Genomic DNA, 21,370 nt, shown 5'->3' with positions numbered 1-21,370 from the left:
AAGACTAAGGAAATTTGGCATGTCCGCTACGACTCTCACCAACCTTTACGGCTCCCGGGTCAAGGTCAGGGTAGGAGGATAAACATTCTCTCCACCTCTGTGTCTTTTTCTACCGCGCGGAGGCGTTTCCTGTGCGGGCTGCTGCTGCACACCTTCCACTGCCGCCTCCTCGCCTGTCGCGCAGATACACCTTGGCGGGCCTTGTTTCCGTAGAGGTCCCTCTATGGAGGGATTGCCCCAATTACATCGGGGACGTGGGGTGAAGGGTGATGCATGCAGCAGTTCCGCACAACCGTAGGATTCACTGGTTCACGGGCTATGAAGCTTGCCCCTTCTGTGGCCTTGTGAAGTCCGTGGACCATGTCTATGTTTTGTGTCTTAGGTTGCACTCTCTTTTTGTTGGGGTCGGGATGGCGACCTCCTCGTGAACCTGCTCCTGGGCCTGGCGAAACGCGCCATTTACTGGTCCAGGCAGCGGGCGATCGAGGGGGCCGCCCATCCTGACTGTCTGCCCCTCTACCGCGGCTACGTTCGCGGCCGGGTGTCCCTGGAGAGGGAGCATGCGGTGTCCACGGGCGCAGTTGACGCTTTCCGCGCCCGCTGGGCACCGCAGGGGTTGGGGTGAATTATCGACCCTAATAATCACATTTTAATTTGATGTTTTTAAGTTTCCTTTGTACTTTGATTTCTGTTCGGGCTGTTCCCCCTCCTTTTGGGGAGCTGCCCCTTTTACTTTGTCCTGATTTAACTTGAGTTTGTTTATTTGTTTTGACCTAAAAGAGGCCAACATCTGTGGGTAAAACACTTTCTTTTCTCCCCTTTCCATTTCTTTTCTCATTCTGGGGGAAATTGGGGACTTGCAGCAACTGAAGGGAAAGGAAGTGAATCCAGGGAGGCTGCAGACTCTGAAAAGGTTGGCCCAGGTCTCTCTCTTTCTCTCTCTTAAAGACATTGATATAGAAACATAGAAGATAGGAGCAGGAGGAGGCCATTTGGCCCTTTGAGCCTGCTCCGCCATTCATTACAATCATGGCTATTCATCCAACTCAATAGCCTAATCCTGCTTTTTCCCCATAACCTGTGATCCCATTCGCCCCAAGTGCTTTATCCAGCCTCCTCTTGAATACATTCAATGTTTTGGCATCAACTACTTCCTGTGATAATAAATTCCACAGACTCACTACTCTTTGGGTGAAGAAATGTCTCCTCACCTCCGTCCTAAATAGTCTCCCCTGAACCCTCAGACTGTGACCCCCGGTTCTGGACTCCATCGGGAACATCCTCCCTGCATCTATCCTGTCTCGACCTGTTAGAATTTTATCAGTCTCTATGAGATTCCCCCCTCATTCATCTGAACTCCAACGAAAACAATCCTAACCTCGTCAATCTCTCCTCTACATCAGTCCCGCGATTCCCTGAATCAGCCTGGTGAACATCCTTTGCTCCCTCAGCTTGACACATTTATTTGTCTGTCTAAAAGGATGGTCTTTTTCCTCATGTTCACATTAAAGGGCAGCTTTCACCAGGAGATGGCTGAAATTTAAGGGGACAGTACATTAATATAGGACGGAGATATGTCTCGTGTTATTATAAGGTACCCAGATTAGATATATTATTTATGTTTCTGTAAAAAAATACATTTATTATTATTTCTTGCATTGTAATATAATGCTGTAGCGATGTTATATATTTCCAGTCATAAAGTCATTACAGCACAGAAGGAATCCATTCGGAAACTCGAGTCCATGCTGACTCTCTGTATAACCTTCCAGTCCCATTCCCACTCTATATCCCCATTCTCCTGAAAGTTTATTTCCTTCAAGTGCCCATCCACTTTCATTTTTAAATAGAATCCATAGATATGGATGGAGATTTACAACTTTTTGGGAATGAAATAGGAAAGAATGTTCCATAGAAACTAGAATTGTCTGCTCTGAATTTCTATCCTATACTGACTGTGATGACTTTTGCAAACTCATTTCGCAGGATATTGAACGAGGAATCACAGGCAAAAATCTCAACTGTCACATCTCGACAGAGTCATATTCCTTGGGATCTGAATATCTTGTAATATGGAACTGTAGCTCCGTTATATATTTCCAGACAACTCTTCCCTCAGAGGGTTGTTAGTCTTTTGGATTTCTCTTCCACAGGGACCAGTGGAGGATGAGGATCATTGAATATATTCCAGTTAGACAGATCTTTGACTGACAAGGGTGTCAAGAGTTATGGGGAACAGACAAGAAGATGGAGCAAAAGCTAAGATGTGGGGGGATTTCTTCACTCAAGGATGTGGTGAAGCTTTGGGATTCTCAACCCATGAGGACGGTGAAGCCTCAGTCATCAACTATTTTCAAGAGAGAGATTGATTGGTTTCTAGATATTGAGGATATCAAGGGATATGGGTTTAGTGTGGGGAGAATGATGCTGAGGTAGATGAACGAATTATCTCATTGAATAGTTTAAAAGGCTCGATGGGCCAAATGGCCGACTGCAGCTCCTATTTGTTATGGTCTCTGTGTCCAGGACAGGAAGCAGTGAGCATGGATCTGTCAATCAGCCTCAATCAGCACCTTCAGGAGAATTGGGAGGGTGAATATTAGATACAGCAGAGTGAGAATGGAGGGAGAGTGTGTGGGATGGAGATTTACAGCTTTTTGGGACTGAAATAGGAAAGAAGGTTCCATAGAAACTAGAATTGTCTGTTCTGAATTTCTATCCTGTACTGACACTGATGACTTTTGTAAACTTGTTTTACAGGATATTGAAAGAGGAATCACAGGCCGAAATCTCAAACGTCATGTCAGATCTGACAGAGTCATATTCCTTGGGAGCTGAATATCATCGGACTTTGAATCTAGAAGGAGAAATGATTGTCCAGTCTGTTGATTTGAAAAGATTTTGAACATCAGTGTGACTGGAAAAGCACCAACACACGGCCACACTCGAGTGAGAGTGTTCTCGTGCTCGGACTAAAGAGCTTTAACCAGTCACAGAGCCTGAATAAATATCACACCATTCACAACGGGGAGAGACTGTACCCGTGTTTTGTGTGTGGACGAGGCTTCAACTGATTGTCCACCCAAGACAGAGGCAAGGACACCTGCACCATGGAGAAACCATGGAAATGTGCGGACTGTGGCAAGATATACAGAGCCCCATCTCTGCTGGAAGCTCATCGGCGCAGCCACACTGGGGAGAGACCGTTCACCTGCTCTCAGTGTGGGGAGGGATTCGCTTGTTCATCCACCCTGCGGAAACACCAACGAGTTCACACCGGGGAGAGGCCATTCACCTGCTCTCAGTGTGGGGAGGGATTCACTCAGTCATCCCACCTGCAGAGACACCAGCGATTTCACACTGGGGAGAGGCCATTCACCTGCTCTCAGTGTGGGAAGGGATTCTGTGATTCATCCAGCCTGCTGACACACCAGCGAATTCACATTGGGGAGAGACCGTTCTCCTGCTCTGTGTGTGAGAAGAGATTCAGTCTTTTATCCCAGCTGCTGAGACACCAACGAGTTCACGAGTGATTCCAGGGGTTGGATTCTGCTGTTATTGTTTCTGCTCTCAGTTACATCCAGGACTGCATTTTGTTCATTCTCACAGTTGGTCAATGGGGAGGGTCAGAGGGTTTCTTTGTGCTGGACAGGCTGGTCTCAGCCTCCAGTGGGCTGATGCTCTTTGAGTCTTGTTGCGAATACCTGGTTTCAAATTTCACACGGATCAGAGTGACAGGGTGTGAGGAAGTTAAGAGTCACTATTTCTGTTTGAAACCCCCAAACGCCCATCCAATTTCCTTTGTAATTGTTTATGTCTCCACTTCCTCCACCCTCGTAGGCAGCAAGTTCCAGGTCATTACCATTCGCTGCATCAAAATATTCTTCCTCACATCCCCCCCTTGCATCTCTGACCCAAAACCATAAATCTGTGCCCCCCTCATCCTTGTCCCATCAGCTAATGGGAACAGCTTTTCTTTGTCCACCTTATCTAAACCAGTCAGAATCTTGTCCACCTCCATCAAATCTCCCTTCAACATGCTTTGCTCCAAGGAGAACAACCCCAGCCTGACATCGACAATGAAGGACAAACTCACAGAACATGTTAATACCTGAAATCAAATGGGAATGTTTAATTTCTGTTTTAAAGATATTGTGAATATATTGTCCTGAACAATAAAGGAATTGGAATAACTCACCTTGGGTGTGGTAGAATGGAATATATCAATCTGGAACCCACCATCAGTTAGTGAAAGTCTGGAATGTGTAGCTGGAAATCCCTCCCTAACAGCACTGTGGGTGTACGTACACCTCAGGCATTGTAACAGTTCAGGAAGGCAGTGTTGGGGTTGACCATGGCCGAGGCAGCTACATACAGCCACATATTCTGTTATAATTGAAGGACAGCAGATTGAATGTGAGGCATTGTGGGACTGGACTATCTTGACCACATTCCTGTGACTGCTCAGTTTCTGCAATCATGGACCATTAAAGCTGCTTAGCAGGGCCCTGACAGAGGACCTGGTGAGAATATTTACTCAAAATGAGTTAGAATTAACTGGGGTGGCACAGTGGTTACCACTGCTGCATCACAGCGCCAGGGACCGGGGTTCGATTTCCAGCTTAGATCACTGTGTGGAGTTTGCACATTCTCCCCATGTCTGTGTAGGTTTCCTCAGGGTGCTCCGGTTTCCTCCCACAGTCCAAAGAAGTGCAGATTAGGTGCATTGGCCATGCTAAGTTGCCTCTTAGTGTCAGGGGGACTAGCTGGGGTAAATGCATGGGATTATGGGGATAGGGTCAGTGGGATTGTGGTTGGTGCAGAGTTGATGGGCCGAATGGCCTCCTTCTGCACTATAGAGATTCAATGAGATTATTGCAGGACCGGCTGGTGTTCAGCGGCTGAGAAACCTGGAATCTGTAAAAATGGGGTCTGACGAATCAACAAACGGGGGGAGGTTAAGAAGTTAAGAAGCATTTTCAGGCATGTTTAAATTATTTTATCATAAATTTGTGATAAGAACTGTGAGAGACTTGTGACCTGATAGTCGGTGAAGTGACGGTATACTCCAAGTAGCACTGGACTGAAAAGCAGATATCTGAGAGTAGATTCTAATGGTTATAATCTTACCCAAGCATGGCCAGTGAAAAACCAGAGCTCAAGTGGGGACTGGACAGGTCTCTTACCTGCCATTTGGAAACTAAGAACAAGAAACTTATCAATTAAAATGATTAGAGAATAGAGCCAATCTTTCGAGTCTGGATGACACTTCATAAGAGCTCTTATAAAGGGACATCCAGACTGGAAACATTGGCTCTATTCTCTCTCCACAGATACTGTCAGACCTGCTGAGATTTTCCAGCATTTTCTGTTATTTTTAAGATTCCAGTATCTGCAGTATTTTATGATAAAATGATTAGTTCTGATTGGAATCCCCACGACCCTCCCGCAAAACAGAGGGAGTGGTGGCAAAAGGAGAAAAAGGATAAGGATGATAAAGTCTGGGTTCTGATTCTCCGAGCCCATGTAGAATTAACAAAATGGGTGAATCAGTTTATAAAGAACAGAAGTTACCCATCCCTAACAAAAACTGATCAAATTAAAGTAAATAGATTCAGAAATATAACAAAAAAAATTAATAGATGAAGTTTAAAATCATTTGTTTTGTTTTAAACTTGTGTAAAGTGATGTAATTGTGTGCCAAGTTTTTGCTGCTCACTCCCCACCCCTTTAGGTTCTGTAGAAAAGTTAACCCTTTCAGCAGACAGTTCATTTGTTTTTAAATCGGAATCATAGAATCTGAATAATATAATCATAATATAATATATCATATAATCGAGACCTGAATATTATCGACCTTTGACTCTAGAAGGAGAAATGTTTCCATGTTCTTTCTGCTTCAAAAGATTTTAAACATCAGTGTGACTGGAAAAACACCAAGACACACACACACCCTCGAGTGAGAGTGTTCCAGTGCACTGAGTGTGGAAAGAGCTTTCACCAGTTACACAGCCTGAAAAAATATAACAGCATTCACAGCGGGAGAGACTGTACCTGTGTTCTGTGTGAGATTTAACTGATTGTTTAACTTGTAGAGTCACAAGGACACCCGCACCATGGAGAAACTGTGGGGACTGTGGGAAAGGATTCAAAGTCCCATCTGATCTGGAAACTCATCGACGAAGTCACACTGGGGAGAGACTGTTCACCTGCTATGTGTGTGAGAAGGGATTCAGTCACTCATCCGACCTGCAGAGACACCAGCGAGTTCACACGGGGGAGAAACCAGGTTAGGTGGATTGGCCATGATAAATTGCACCTTAGTGTCAGGGGGACCAGCTAAGGTAAATGCGCAGGGTTATGGGGATAGGGCCTGGGTGGGATTGTGGTCTGTGCAGTCAATGGGCCGAATGGCCTCCTTCTGCACCGTCGGGATTCTATGATTCCTAACGCCCGGTCACTCTGTGATCCTTGTGAAATTTAAAACCAGGTATTCACAACCTGCTCGCAGTGTGGGGAGGGATTCAGTCAGTTATCCAACCTGCAGACACACCAGCGAGTTCACACTGGGGAGAGACCATTCACCTGCTCTCAGTGTGGGAAGGGATTCAGAGCTTCATTTGCCCTGCTGAGACACCAACACATTCATGAATGATATTCGGGGTTGGATTTTGCTGTTATTGTTTCTGCTCTCAATTACATCCAGGACTGCATTTTGTTCATTCTCACAGTTGGTCAATGGGGAGGGTCAGAGGGTTTCTTTTTGCTTGATTGGCCGGTCTCATGACTTTGCCTCCAGTGGGCTGATACCCTCTGAGTCTTGTTGTGAATACCTGGTTTTAAATTTCACAAGGATCACAGAGTGACCGGGCGTTAGGAATCATAGAATCCCGACGGTGCAGAATGAGGCCATTCGGCCCATTGACTGCACAGACCACAATCCCACCCAGGCCCTATCTTGTGCCCTGTAGGTGGTGGACAGGCTTTTGTTGGTTGGGGGGGGGGGGGGGGGGGGGAGGCGGTCAGGAGTTGAATTACTAGCCACAGAATTCCCAGCCTCTGACCTGCTCTTGCAGCCACTGTATTTAGGTGGCTAGTCCAATTCAGTTTCTGATCAACCTTAACCTCTAGGATGTTGATAGTGGGGGTTTCAGCAATGGAAAGCCATTGAATGGCAGGGAGAATGCTTACATTCTTTCTTGAGGGCGGCACGGTGGCACAGTGGTTAGCACTGCGGCCTCACAGCACCAGGGACCCAGGTTCAATTCCCAGCTTGGGTCACTGTGTGGAGTTTGCACATTTGCCCCATGTCTGCATGGGTTTCCTTCAGGTGCTCCGGTTTCCTTCCATAGTCCAAAGACATGCTTAGTAGGTGCATTGGCCAGGTTAAATTCTCCCTCAGTGTAACCCGACCAGGTGCCAGAGTGTGGCGACTGGGAGATTTTCACAGTAACTTCATTGCAGTGTTAATGTAAGCCTACTTGTGACTATTAAATAAACTTTACTTTAACTTTTTTTGTTGGAGATGGTCATTGTCTGGCACTTGTGTGGCATGAATGTTATTTGGCATTTGTCAGCCCAAGGCTGGATATTGTCCAGGTCTTGCTGCATTTGAGGATGCACTGCCTCAGTATCTGAGGAGTTACGAATGGTGCTGAACATTGTGCAATCATCAGCAAACATCCCCACTTCTGACCTTATGATGGAGGGAAGGTCATTAATGAAGCAGTTAAAGATGGTTGGGCCTGGGATAGTAACCTGAGGATCTCCTGCAGTGATATCCTGGAGCTGAGATGACTGATCTCCAACAACAACTATCTTTCTTTGTGTTGGATACAACTCCATCTTTATCTTCATTGCACATTTACATCCACAGTCATTAAAGTATTACACTTTTACAGCAAATAAAACTCAGTCTGTAATATAACAGATTTATTGATTCATTCATTGCAGTTCAATTAAGGCTCACCACTTATTCAGTCATCTGTTACTGACTAGTAGGTAGTTAATAAAGTAACATTTAATGAATAGATGCATCACTTCACAGTTTTCAGGGTTAAATTCCATTTCATAGAATCCCTACAGCGCAGGAATCTACACCAACCACAATCCCACCCAGGCCCTATTCCCATAACTCAACATATTTACCCTGCTAATCCCCCTGACACTAGGGTTAATTTAGCATAGCCCATCAACCTAACCCACACATCTTTGGACATTTGCCACAGATCTGACCAGCCCGTCAATACTGTTCTGTGATATTGAAGAACTGAGAACCTTTAACCTTCAGGAAAGGCCAGGGCTGCTTTTCATTCAAAAGAAAATGATGGGTGACCTGATGAAAGGTCTTAAAGATTATAAAGCAGTTCAATAATCCAATAGGGATTTAATGAGAAACCTCTTTACCCAGCGAGTGGTGAGAATGTGGGACTCACTACCACAGCGAGTGGTGAGAATGTGGGACTCACTACCACAGCGAGTGGTTGAGGTGAACAGCATGAATACATTGAAGGGGAAGCTAGATACATACATGAGGGAGAGAGGAATAGAAGGATATGCTGATGGGGGGAGATGAAGAGGGGTGGGTGGAGGATCATGTGGAGCATAAATACTGACACAGACCAATTGGGCCGACTGACCTGGCCCTGTGCTGTCGGCTCAATGAAACAGAGACTAATGTATTTATTTCAGATCTACCTGTTGTGGTGGGAAGAACAGTATTTGCTATCCAGGATAAAATAAATGTACTTCATAAGCTATTGCGGATAAATTCAGTAGAAATGTTCACTCCCAGGCTCAAAGAGCATCAGCCCCCTGGAAGCAAAGTTCTGAGACTGGCCGGAGAAACCCTCCCACTTTACCAACTGTCAGAATGAACATGGTTCAGTCCTGGATGTGATTAACAGCAGAAACAGCAGAATCCAACCCCCATAATCACTTGTGAACTCGCTGGTGTGTCTGCAGGTGGGAAGACTGAATGAATCTCTTCCCACACTCAGAGCAGGTGAATGGTCTCTCCCCCGTATGAACTCGCTGGTGTGTTTGCAAGTTGAATGAATTACTGAATCCCTTCCCACACTGAGAGCAGGTGAACAGACTCTCTCCAGTGTGAGTCTGCTGGTGTGTCAGCAGGTGGGATGACCGAGTGAATCCCTTCCCACACTGAGAGGTGAATGGCCTCTCCCCGGTGTGGCCTCGCTGGTGGGTGAGCAAGGTGGATGAATCATTAAATCTCTTCCCACACTGAGAGCAGGTGAATGGCCTCTCCCCAGTGTGAATTCTTTGGTGTGTCCGAAGGCTGGATGATGTTCGAAATTTCTTTCCACAGTGAGAGCAGCTGAAGGGTCTCTCCTCAGTGTGAATTCGCTGATGGACCCTCAGATCAGCAGCTATTTTGAAGCTGCTCTCGCAGGCTGAGCATTTGAAGGGTCTCTCATCGGTGTGAGTGACATGGTGTGCCCGCAGGCTGGCTGACTGAGTGAATCGCTTCCCACACACTGTGCAAGTAAATGGCCTCTCCCCAGTGTGAACTCGCTGATGTGTCCGCAGGGAGGATGGATGAGTAAATCGCTTTCCACAGACGGTGCAAGTGAATGGCCTCTCCCCAGTGTGAACTCGCTGGTGTATCAACAAGTTGAATGAATTGCTGAATCCCTTCCCACACTCTGAGCAGGTGAACAGACTCTCCCCAGTGTGAACTTGCTGGTGTGTCTGCAGGTTGGACAACCGAGTGAATCCCTTCCCACAGTCAGAGCAGGTGAACGGCCTCTCTCCAGTGTGAACTCTCTGGTGTTTCCGCAGGGTGGATGAATCACTGAATCCCTCCCCACACACAGAGCAGGAGAACGGTCTCTCTCCGGTGTGAACCCGCTTGTGTGTCAGGAGGTTGGATGAATGAGTGAATCTCTTCCCACACTCGATGCAGGTGAACGGCCTCTCTCCAGTGTGAATGCGTCGATGAATGTCGAGCTCTGATAGGGATCTGAATCCCTTCCTACAGTCAGAACAAGTGAATGGTCTCTCCCCAGTGTGAACTCGTTTGTGTTTGAATAAGTTGGATGAATTACTGAACCCCTTCCCACACTCTAAGCAGGTGAACGGCCTCTCTCCAGTGTGGCTGCGTCGATGAATCTCCAGCTCTGATGGAGATCTGAATCTCTTCCCACAGTCCCCACATTTCCATGGTTTCTCCATGGCGCAGGTGTCCTTGTGTCTCTCCAGGTTGGATGATCATTTGAAGCCTCATACAGACATAAAACGTATGTACAGTTTCTCCTTCCTGTGAATGGTGTGATGTGTTTTCAGGCTGTGTAACTAGTTAAAGCTCTTTCCATAGTCAGTTCAAGGGAACACTCTCACTCGGGTGTGTGTGTCGGTGCTTTTCCAGTTACACTGTCTGGGATTTCTGTCTGCAAATATTCCCCTTCTAATACCCTGTAAAAGGAGTTCATGAAAGTAATCACTGTCGGGCAGGATAGAAATTCAAAAGCAAAACTTCTAGTGCCAATGGAACCACCTTTCCTCTATCGTTCCTAAACAAAAATCGACCCTGATCATAGAAACCACAGAATCGCTGCAGTGCAGGAGGAGGCCATTTGGCCCATCGAGTCTGCACTGACAACCATCCCACCCAGGCCCTATCCCAATTACCCCACATATTTACCCTGCTAATCCCTCTAATCCAGGCAGACACGGGGAGAATAGACAAACTCTGCACAATGACCCAAGCCGAGAATCGAATCCAAGTCCCTGGAGCTGAGAGGCAGCAGTGCCAACCACTGTGCCACCGTGCTGCATGACACATTCTCTCTATTCTCACTCTGCTGTACTAAATATTCAGCCAAACAATTTTAGTGAAGGAGCAATTCAACAGCTTCAAAGAAACCTGAAAACCTCAATATGCAGTCTGCTGGAATATATATTTAATATCACGTGTATAAACCTGAATGACAAATGTGTGATATGCCATACTCTATTTCTTAATTAGCAGCACAGTGGCAGGGGATGTGAGGAAGAAAATTATCCAGACAGTGAGTAATCTTAATCTGCATCTCTGCCTATGAGGATCGTGGAAGCAGTGACAAATTATTTCAAAATGAAATTGGATGAGTACTTGAAGTAAATGAACTTACAGAAGTACAGTTATATGGGGAGGAATAGAGCTGACTAGATTGCTCGACAAAGCATTGGTAAGGACTGGAGTTCATAGAATCATAGAAACCCTACAGTGCAGAAGGAGGCCATTCGGCCCATCGAGTCTGCACCGACCACAATCCCACCCAGGCCCTACCCCCGCATATTTACCCGCTAATCCCACTAACCTACGCATCTCAGGACTCTAAGGGGCAATTTTTAACCTGGCCAATCAACCTAACCCGCACATCTTTGGACTGTGGGAGGAAACCGGAGCATCCGGAGGAAACCCACGCAGACACGAGGAGAATGTGCAAACTCCACAGACAGTGACCCGAGCCGGGAATCGAACCCGGGACCCTGGAGCTGTGAAGCAGCAGTGCTAACCACTGTGCTACCGTGCCGCCGTGTTGCTGAATGATCTCCTCTATATCGCGAGGACTGTAAAGATATACAGTACATATTAAAATGTAGAATTAATAGTAAATAATTATTACAGAACCATAAATAATGTCTAATATGTACCACAACAACACTAGGTATATCTCTGTCCTATTTACTGTCCCCTTAAAGGTCTGCCATTTTCTGGGGAAACCAGCCCTCGAATTGTGAACATTAGGAAAGAGACCATCCTTTTGGCCGACAAATCAATGTGTCAAGTTGAGGGAGCAAAGGATGTCAATGTCTTTCAGAGAGAGAGACCTGGGCCAACCTTTCCAGAGTCTGCAGCCTCCCTGGATTCACTTCCTTTCCCTTCAGTTGCTGCAAGTCCCCAATTTCCCCCAGAATGAGAAAAGAAATGGAAAGGAGGAGAGAAGAAAGTGTTTTACTCACAGATGTTGGAGACAGGAGGAAGTTTGAGTCTGTGTGCAGCTCAATCTTCATTCAGAGAGAGAGCAGCAGCTTTGCTGGGCAGGAATGAGCAGCTGAACTCTGCATTCAGACAATGGGACAAAGCGCGCGCGGACCCGGGCGCACGAACACGGGAGCCCCGCCCCCACCCATTGTTCCCCCTCCCTCTGCACCTCCTCGAGCCAAGGTTTCCAGGCAACCGGCTGACGGCTCCGGCCAGAGCGAGAAGCCGGTCGGTGATCTCCCCCTCCCCCCTCTCTCTCCTGCGGCTCCAAAAAGAGATCGAGAGCGACCGCTGGCGGCAGCCGCACTGCGCCTGCTCCGGACAGCTCGGCTCAGCAGCGCTCTCTGCACCTGCTCCGGACAGCTCGGCTCAGCAGCGCTCTCTGCGCCTGCTCCGGACAGCTCGGCTCAGCAGCGCTCTCTGCGCCTGCGCGCTGGGCTGCCAGCTGAGGGAGTGGGGGAGGGGACTTTCCAAAATCTCTTCCCATCATTTTCTTCCAAGTCCCGCAGTTTGATTTGAAACAGAACAGCTTCTGTTTGTAGCTTCACCACAGACTCAAACTTCACACACAGACTCAAACTTCACACACAGACTCAAACTTCACCACAGACTCAAACTTCACACACAGACTCAAACTTCACACACAGACTCCAACTTCACCACAGACTCAAACTTCACACACAGACTCAAACTTCACCACAGACTCAAACTTCACACACAGACTCCAACTTCACCACAGACTCAAACTTCACCACAGACTCAAACTTCACCACAGACTCAAACTTCACACACAGACTCAAACTTCACCACAGACTCAAACTTCACACACAGTCTCAAACTTCACACACAGTCTCAAACTTCACACACAGACTCAAACTTCACACACAGACTCAAACTTCACCACAGACTCAAACTTCACACAGACTCAAACTTCACCACAGACTCAAACTTCACACACAGACTCAAACTTCACCATAGACTCAAACTTCACACACAGACTCAAACTTCACACACAGACTCAAACTTCACCACAGACTCAAACTTCACACACAGACTCAAACTTCACCACAGACTCAAACTTCACACACAGACTCAAACTTCACCACAGACTCAAACTTCACACACAGACTCAAACTTCACACACAGTCTCAAACTTCACACACAGACTCGAACTTCACACACAGACTCAAACTTCACACACAGACTCAAACTTCACCACAGACTCAAACTTCACACAGACTCAAACTTCACCACAGACTCAAACTTCACACACAGACTCAAACTTCACCATAGACTCAAACTTCACACACAGACTCAAACTTCACACACAGACTCAAACTTCACCACAGTCTCAAACTTCACACACAGACTCGAACTTCACACACAGACTCAAACTTCACACACAGACTCAAACTTCACCACAGACTCAAACTTCACACACAGACTCAAACTTCACACACAGTCTCAAACTTCACACACAGACTCGAACTTCACACACAGACTCAAACTTCACACACAGACTCAAACTTCACCACAGACTCAAACTCTTTCTATGATCTGTGCTAATATATCCTGATGTATCTGGATGTTCCTGTGAAATGCAGTGGGATGATTTCTGATGTTAAGGATTTTAAATAAATAGAAGTTGTTGCTGACTGGAACCCTGACTCCTGCTTTACAGCAACCCATTGATTTCAATCTCAGGCTTTGCTCCCTGCGGCTTTGCAGCCTGAGCCTAGCATTGGCACTGCGCATGCTCCAGCTCACAATGCCCTGGGAGTGATTGACGGCGGCTCTGGACCAATAGAAAGAGAGGGCGGGACTGGATGGCCGAGCAGTGAGGCTGGTCCTCCAGCCAATCGGAGTGAACGAGGGGCGGGTCTAGACCAGAACACTCCTGTTGTGACTGAGAACATGCGCAGTGCCGATGAGAACTCACGATCGAGGCGGTTGTGGAAATTATCAGCCGGTGAGATACCGTGGGATGGGTCATGAGGGAGGGATGGAGCCGGCGGGTAGGTTTGGAGGCCTCATAAACATCCCGTGTGGGCCGAAGCTCCGATGCGGAGTTTGTAGCGGCGGAAGCTGCTCAGGCTTTTCCCCGAGAGAGGCCCGTGTGAACAGCCGCCATATTTACTGGGGATGGTGTGCGGTCTGGCGCATGCGCAATGAAGGAGTGCTGGGAGGTTCCAGACGTCACAATGGAATGGGTGAGGGTCCCAGATGAGCTGAGACTGGGGGAGTCGGGCGATGTCACTGAGGTGGAAGAACAAAGAACAGCACAGGAACAGGCCCTTCGGCCCTCCAAGCCTGTGCTGACCATGATGGCCTCACTAAACTTAAAAAAAACCTTCCGCCCTTACTCGGTCTGTATCTCTCTATTCCCTCCCTATTCATTATCCATCCAGATGCCTCTTAAATGTTGCTAGTGTGTGTTCCCACCACAGAATATTGAATACAGGAGCTGGGACGTCTTGTTGAAGTTGTACAAGACATTGGTAAGGCCACGCTTGGAATACTGTGTGCAGTTCTGATCATCCTGTTATAGAAAGGATATTATTAAATGAGAAAGAATGCAGAAAAGATTTACGAGGATACTACCGGGGCTTGATGGTTTGGGTTATAAGGAGAGGCTGGATAGACTGGGACTTTTTTCTCTGGAGTGTAGGAGGCTGAGAGGTGATCTTATAGTGGTCTATAAAATAATGAGGGGCACAAATCAGCGAGATAGTCAATATCTTTTCCCAAAGGTAGGGGAGTCTAAAACTAGAGGGCATAGGTTTAAGGTGAGAGATACAGAAGTGTCCAGAGGGGCAATTTTTTCACACACAGGGTTGGGAGTGTCTGGAACAAGCTGCCAGAGGTAGTAGAGGCGGGTACAATTTTATCTTTTAAAAAGCATTCAGTTACTTACACGGGTAAGATGGTGCAGAGGGATATGGGCCAAATATGAGCAATTGGGATTGGTTTAGGGGTTTTAAAAAAAGGGCGGCATGGACAAGTTGGGCCGAATGGCCTGTTTCCATGCTGTAAATCTCTATGACTCGATGACCTCCTCTGGTAGCGCCTTCCAGACACCCACCACTCTCTGCGTGAAAAACTTCCTCATTCACATCTCCCTGAAACTTTCCTTCTCTCACCTTGAACCTCTGTCTCCTTGGAAGTAGGCAGCCTTGATGATGATCTGAATATGTGGTTGGAAGCTCAACCTGGGGTGATATATTTCACTACAGTTGTGAACAGCCTGGATCTGCCTCAGACAGTTGCCAGGAAGAGGGATAGAGTTGCTAGCGAGGGAGTGGAATTTGCAGTGGGGACTGAGCACAATGGGTTCAGTCTTCCCAGTAGTTACATTTAAAAAAAAGTTCATGTTCTTTTAGTACAGGATTTCAGACAAGTCAGCATGATGTGTGAGTTGTAGGGGAACTTGGAGTTGATGGGGTTCCTTTCTAACCTACTACCCTGGTCCTTGGTCATGGAGGTTGAGGGTTTGGGAGATTTTGTCAAAGTTCTTGTTGAGTTGTAGATGTATAAAATCCCTCTCCTTCACCCCGGCTCTCTCCTATTTCTTTTTGTCTCCTCCCACAGTGTCCACAGTCTTGTGTAGATCCAGACTGGGTGGCAGGTTTCATTCCTTGAAGAATATTGGGGAACCGGTTGGATTTTTATGACAAGCCAACAATGCCGGCCCCACAAATTCCCAGATTCATTCAGCTCAATTTCACAAGCTACCTTTGTCTTTTTGTGGGTTCTCTCTCACTCCCTTTTTTCCGTTTTAAATCAATTTCACAGGGTTTTAGAAAAGGATTTGGAGTTTGGAAACTGAAACCAAACATCATATCAGAATCTGATGGAGGCGGCCAATTTATTGTAACCTGAATATCATTGCATTTTGAACATGGAAGAAAAATGCACCATTCACAGTGGAGAGAAACCATACATGTGTTCTGTGTGTGGACAAGACTTCAACTTATCATCTGGTCTTTCAGAACATAATTGCAGTCATAACAGAGATTTAGCATATGGGGACTGTGGGAAAGGATTCGATTTCTCATCCCAACTGGAGATTCATCGGTGCAGTCACACTGGAGAGAAGCCATTCACCTGCTCCGAGTGTGGGAAGGGATTAAATAGGCCATCCCACCTGGCAATGCACCAGCGAGTTCACACTGGGGAGAAACCATTCACGTGCTCTGAGTGTGGGAAGGGATTCAATAGACCATCCCACCTGGCAATGCACCAGCGAGTTCACACTGGGGAGAAACCGTTCACCTGCTCCCAGTGTGGGAAGGGATTTGCTGACTCATCCAATCTGCTGAGACACGAGCGAGTTCACAGTGGGGAGAGGCCGTTCACCTGCTCCAGATGTGGGAAGGGATTCACTCACCAATCTTATCTGCTGACACACCAGCGAGTTCACACTGGGGAGAGGCCTTTCATCTGTTCCCAGTGTGGGAAAGGATTCGCTCAGTTATCCACTCTGCTGTTACACCAGCGGGTTCACACTGGGGAGAGACCGTTTACCTGCTCCGAGTGTGGGAAGGGATTCACTCGCTCAGCCAAACTGCTGATACACCAACGTGTTCATACTGGGGAGAAGCCATTCACCTGCTCCCATTGTGGGAAGGGATTCAATAGGCCATCCCACCTAGCAATGCACCAGCGAATTCACTCTGGGGAGAAACCGTTCACCTGCTCCCAGTGTGGGAAGGGGTTTGCTGACTCTGCCAATTTACTGAGACACGAGCAACTTCACACTGGGGAGAGACCGTTCACTTGCTCCCGGTGTGGGAACGGATTCATTAACCAATCTTACCTGCTGATACACCAGCGAATTCACACTGGGGAGAGACCATTCACCTGCTCTCAGTGTGGGAAGGGATTCACTCAGTCATCCCATCTGCTGACACACCAGCGTATTCACACTGAGGAGAGACCTTTCATCTGCTCACAGTGTGGGAAGGGATTCAGTACGCCATCCCACCTAGCAAGGCACCAGCGAATTCACACTTGGGAGAAGCCGTCACCTGCTCCCAGTGTGGAAAGGGATTTGTCACCTCAGCCAATCTGCTGAGCCACCAGCGAATTCACAAGGAACTATTGTGGTTGGAATTTTCCTGTTAATATTCAGATTGAATCATGTTCATTTCGGCCTGTTTCTGCTGAATTGAAAAAAAAACTCCAGCTCTGTTATTGATGTTAATATAATTGGTCTTATAAAGGGAGGATCTGGGGTCAGGAAGCTCACACAAAACATCAAATCAGCATTGGATGGAGCTGCACAATTTATAGTAAATTGAAAAGCAGGGAACTTTGAACACGGAAGGAAACAGCACCATTCACAACTACAGTCACATTCGGGAGAAACCGTGGAAATCCAGAGACTGTGAGGAGACATTTCAGTTACCCGTTTGACCTTTTTATCATTTCCTAATGCAGTGCATTTCTTATTTACTAGATTAGGATCATAATAAATGTAGCTACGCTGTATCTTTCAATCAGAGTCATCACGGCACTGAAGGAATACATTCGTTTTCTCAAACCCATTTGATTCTCTGTGGACCAGTAACACAGGCTATAAAAACATCACACTATTTACAGCTGGGAGAAACTGTACACGTGTTGTGTGTGTGGGTGGAAAAGGATGAGTGGTGTCCCAAGGGTAAGGTGTCGGATTGGGGGAAGGCTAACTTTAGTGGGATTAGGCAGAAATTGGCAGCTCTTGATTGGGAGAGGCTGTTTGAGGGTAAATCCACATCTGGCATGTGGGAGTCTTTTAAGGAACAGTTGTTAGGGCTACAGGACAGGCATGTGCCTGTAAAAAAGAAGGATAGGAAGGGTAGGATTCGAGAACCGTGGATAACCAGGGAAATTGAGGGACTGGTCAAAAAGAAAAGAGAGGCGTATGTTAGGTCCAGGCAGCTAAAAACGGAGGGAGCTCTGGAGGAGTACAAAGAAAGTAGGAAAGAACTCAAACGGGGAATTAGAAGGGCAAAAAGGGGTCACGAAATGTTCTTGGCAGACAGGATTAAGGAGAATCCCAAGGCATTTTATTCATACGTTAGGAACAAAAGGGTTGTCAGGGAAAAAAATCAGACCTCTCAGGGACAAAAGTGGGGAATTATGCTTGGAGCCCAAAGAAGTAGGGGAGATCCGAAATGAATACTTTGCGTCGGTATTCACAAAGGAGAGGGATGTGTTGACTGGGAGTGTCTCGGAGGGGAGTGCTGAACCGTTGGAGAAAATCTCCATTACAAGGGAGGAAGTGTTAGGTTTGTTAGAGAATTTAAAGACTGACAAATCCCCAGGGCCTGATGGAATCTACCAAGGCTGCTCAGGGAGACGAGAGATGAAATCGCTGGGCCTCTGACGCAAATCTTTGTCTCGTCACTGGACACAGGTGAGGTCCCAGAGGAGTGGAGGATAGCTAATGTGGTCCCGTTATTTAAGAAGGGTAGGAAGGATAACCTGGGTAATTATAGGCCGGTGAGCTTGACGTCCCTGGTGAGGAAGTTGTCGGAGGAGATTCTTAGAGATAGGATGTATGCGCATTTAGAAAGGAATAAACTCATTAACGATAGTCAGCATGGTTTTGTGAGAGGGAGGTCATGCCTCACTAACCTGGTGGAGTTATTTGAAGAAGTGACCAGAATGGTTGACGAGGGAAGGGCCGTGGATGTCGTCTATATGGACTTTAGTAAAGCGTTTGACAAAGTCCCTCATGGTAGGCTGGTGAAAAAGGTTGGATCTCATGGCATAAATGGGGAGGTGGCTAGATGGGTGGAGAACTGGCTTGGTCACATAAACGATCTGGAAGAAGGTGTAACTGGGGTGATCAGTAAGTTTGCGGACGACACAAAATTGGCAGGACTTGCAGATAGTGAGGAGCATTGTCAGAAGCTACAGAAGGATATAGATAGGCTGGAAATTTGGGCAAAGAAATGGCAGATGGAGTTCAATCCTGATCAATGCGAAGTGATGCATTTTGGTAGAAATAATGTAGGGAGGAGCTATACGATAAATGGCAGAACCATAAAGGGTGTAGATACGCAGAGGGACCTGTGTGTGCAAGTCCACAGATCCTTGAAGGTGACGTCACAGGTGGAGAAGGTGGTGAAGAAGGCATATGGCATGCTTGCCTTTATAGGACGAGGCATCGAGTATAAAAGTTGGGGTCTGATGTTGCAGATGTATAGAACCGCATTTGGAATACTGCGTCCAGTTCTGGTCGCCACACTACCAGAAGGGACGTGGAGGCTTTGGAGAGAGTACAGAGGAGGTTTACCAGGATGTTGCCTGGTATGGAGGGGCTTAGTTATGAGGAGAGATTGGGTAAACTGGGGTTGTTCTCCCTGGAAAGACGGAGGATGAGGGGAGACTTAATAGAGGTGTATAAAATTTTGAAAGGCATAAATAGGGTGAACGGTGGGAAGCTTTTCCCCAGGTTGGTGGTGACGTTCACGAGGGGTCATAGGTTCAAGGTGAAGGGAGGGAGGTTTAACACAGATATCAGAAGGACATATTTTACACAGAGGGTGGTGGGGGCCTGGAATGCGCTGCCAGGCAAGGTGGTGGAGGCGGACACACTGGGAACGTTTAAGACTTATCTCGATAGCCATATGAATGGAGTGGGAATGGAGGGATACAAAAGAATGGTCTAGTTTGGACCAGGGAGCGGCGCGGGCTTGGAGGGCCGAAGGGCCTGTTCCTGTGCTGTATTGTTCTTTGTTCTTTGTCTCAGATTACTACAGCAGATATGCATTGTTCTGACTCGAGCAGCCGGGCTGTGGAATTAATTGGATAGATCTTCCAGAGAGCCTGCAGAGACATAATGGGCCAAATGGTTTCTATTTATGCTGTATCATTCTCTAAAAGAGTGAATATTCAGTATCAGGGACAGAGAGAAGAACCAGTGACTGTGCGATTGAACCCAGCCAGAATCAGCACCATAAAGGGAGGAGTGAGAGGGGAAACGGTAAAAAGCTTTGAAACCATTGCATGGTCCTGCAGCAGAACTTTGAGAAATAGAGCACAGCAGATCCCCAAATCTCAATATTTCATTAATTTACCTCAATGTTATTTTGAATTAACTGTATGAAGTTTCAATGGCGGTTATTGCCCAGCATTCGTCGCGGGTGTGAAAGTGCCCTATTCACGCCACAGGAGCCCAGTACGCAGGCGCAGCGCTGTATCTGGGGCATGCGCAGTGTCACTTTGCTCGGAGCCCCGCGACGCTTGTTTCAAGGGGTGAGAATCGGTGGGGCGGAGGGAGGAATGGAGCCGGGAGTTGGGGTGGGGAGGGAGCAGAGGCTTCATAAACATCTGCTGTAGGGCGCCAGGCCTGAATAAGAGCCTTCCGGTCCCGGGTTTGCAGGTCCGGGGATTTTATCCGGGATCAGGCCCGGTGCCGCGGCCGCCATCTTTGTTTAGCGGGGAGCAGAGCGCATGCGCGGCCAGTGGGCGGAGCTTCAGGATTTGGGTGACCAGGAGAGACAATGTTTGAGTCATTGACTGACAGGCCGGGTTCATGGATGCTGCCTTTCACCTTCTCAATTTGGAGCAGCGGCCCGTCGTCTTTTATACACTTTAATCATACAGACATTAGCGGTTACTTCGTCATTAGCTTTGGGTGCTTACCTGGATTTAGCCAATTGTCCTCCCCTTGCAATAATTGACCTCCAATCACATTCCTTCAAAAACAACCGTTAACAAAAGCCCACAAGTTTCGGTTCCGCTTTATCTTAAGCTAAGCTGACCATCTGGATCTCGCGGTCTGGTTTTTTTTGTCTGTTCCGTATTTTTTATACAATAACAAGCTGTAGCTCAAAGGTTAGTTCGTTATTTAGTCAGCAACAGAATGATCTTTGTTAACCACAGGATAAGTGCTGGGTGCAGCCAGTCCTGTAGTCACGTACGCATTAACTTTCAAAGGTCACAGTCTTAATTTCACTCCAACAATCACATCTCATTTATCTAAAATCCAATGAGCACAGATGCACCCGGCCTAACCTTTCCTCATAAAACAGACCCCTTCATGCCCGAAATCAGCTCATGAACCTTGTCTGAATAGCTTCCAATGTAAGTATATTCCATCTTAAGTAATCTTATGCTAGAAAACAGGAGGGGAGAATGTTATGGATTTATATTCAGGGCGGACAAATGACTGTTGGGGGTGACACAGTGGTTAGCACTTCTGTCTCATAGCGCCAGAGACCCGGTTCAATTCCAGCCTCGGGTGATTGTCTGTATGAGTTTGCACATTCCCCCTCTGTCTGTGTGGGTTTCCTCTGGGTGCTCTGGTTTCCTCCCACACTCCAAAGAGTGGGTTGATCGACCATGCTAAATTGTCCCTTTGTGTCCCAAGATGAGGGGGAAGGAAAG

At 47.1% G+C, this 21,370-nt stretch overlaps 2 protein-coding genes across 2 annotated transcripts in view; one reads left to right on the top strand and one right to left on the bottom strand.

The window, feature by feature from the left end:
• The window catches only part of LOC144483729 (uncharacterized), a 49,435-nt gene extending 32,274 nt beyond the window's left edge, over positions 1-17,161 (top strand). The window contains 5 exon segments of the mRNA XM_078202268.1: positions 1,987-2,008; positions 3,105-3,422; positions 13,718-13,958; positions 15,979-17,010; positions 17,013-17,161. Of these exon segments, the coding sequence (XP_078058394.1) occupies positions 1,987-2,008; positions 3,105-3,422; positions 13,718-13,958; positions 15,979-17,010; positions 17,013-17,113 (1,714 nt within the window). The 3' untranslated portion in view covers positions 17,114-17,161.
• LOC144483748 (uncharacterized) lies at positions 8,110-12,027 on the bottom strand. The gene is made up of 2 exons (XM_078202285.1): positions 11,968-12,027; positions 8,110-10,434 (listed from the first exon to the last, which is right to left on the bottom strand). The coding sequence occupies exon 2, from the start codon at positions 10,192-10,194 to the stop codon at positions 8,935-8,937; it is 1,260 nt and encodes a 419-aa protein (XP_078058411.1). The 5' UTR covers positions 10,195-10,434; positions 11,968-12,027; the 3' UTR covers positions 8,110-8,934.
• Positions 17,162-21,370: the final 4,209 nt, after the last annotated feature.

Source organism: Mustelus asterias, unplaced genomic scaffold (assembly GCF_964213995.1).
Source record: "Mustelus asterias unplaced genomic scaffold, sMusAst1.hap1.1 HAP1_SCAFFOLD_77, whole genome shotgun sequence".
Classification (NCBI taxonomy): domain Eukaryota; kingdom Metazoa; phylum Chordata; class Chondrichthyes; order Carcharhiniformes; family Triakidae; genus Mustelus; species Mustelus asterias.
This window is presented reverse-complemented; position numbering and strand designations above follow the sequence as displayed.

Excerpts from the sequence above, each read along its gene's own strand:
- LOC144483748 (XM_078202285.1), bottom strand. The coding sequence starts at position 10,194 with ATGGAGAAACCATGGAAATGTGGGGACTGTGGGAAGAGATTCAGATCT.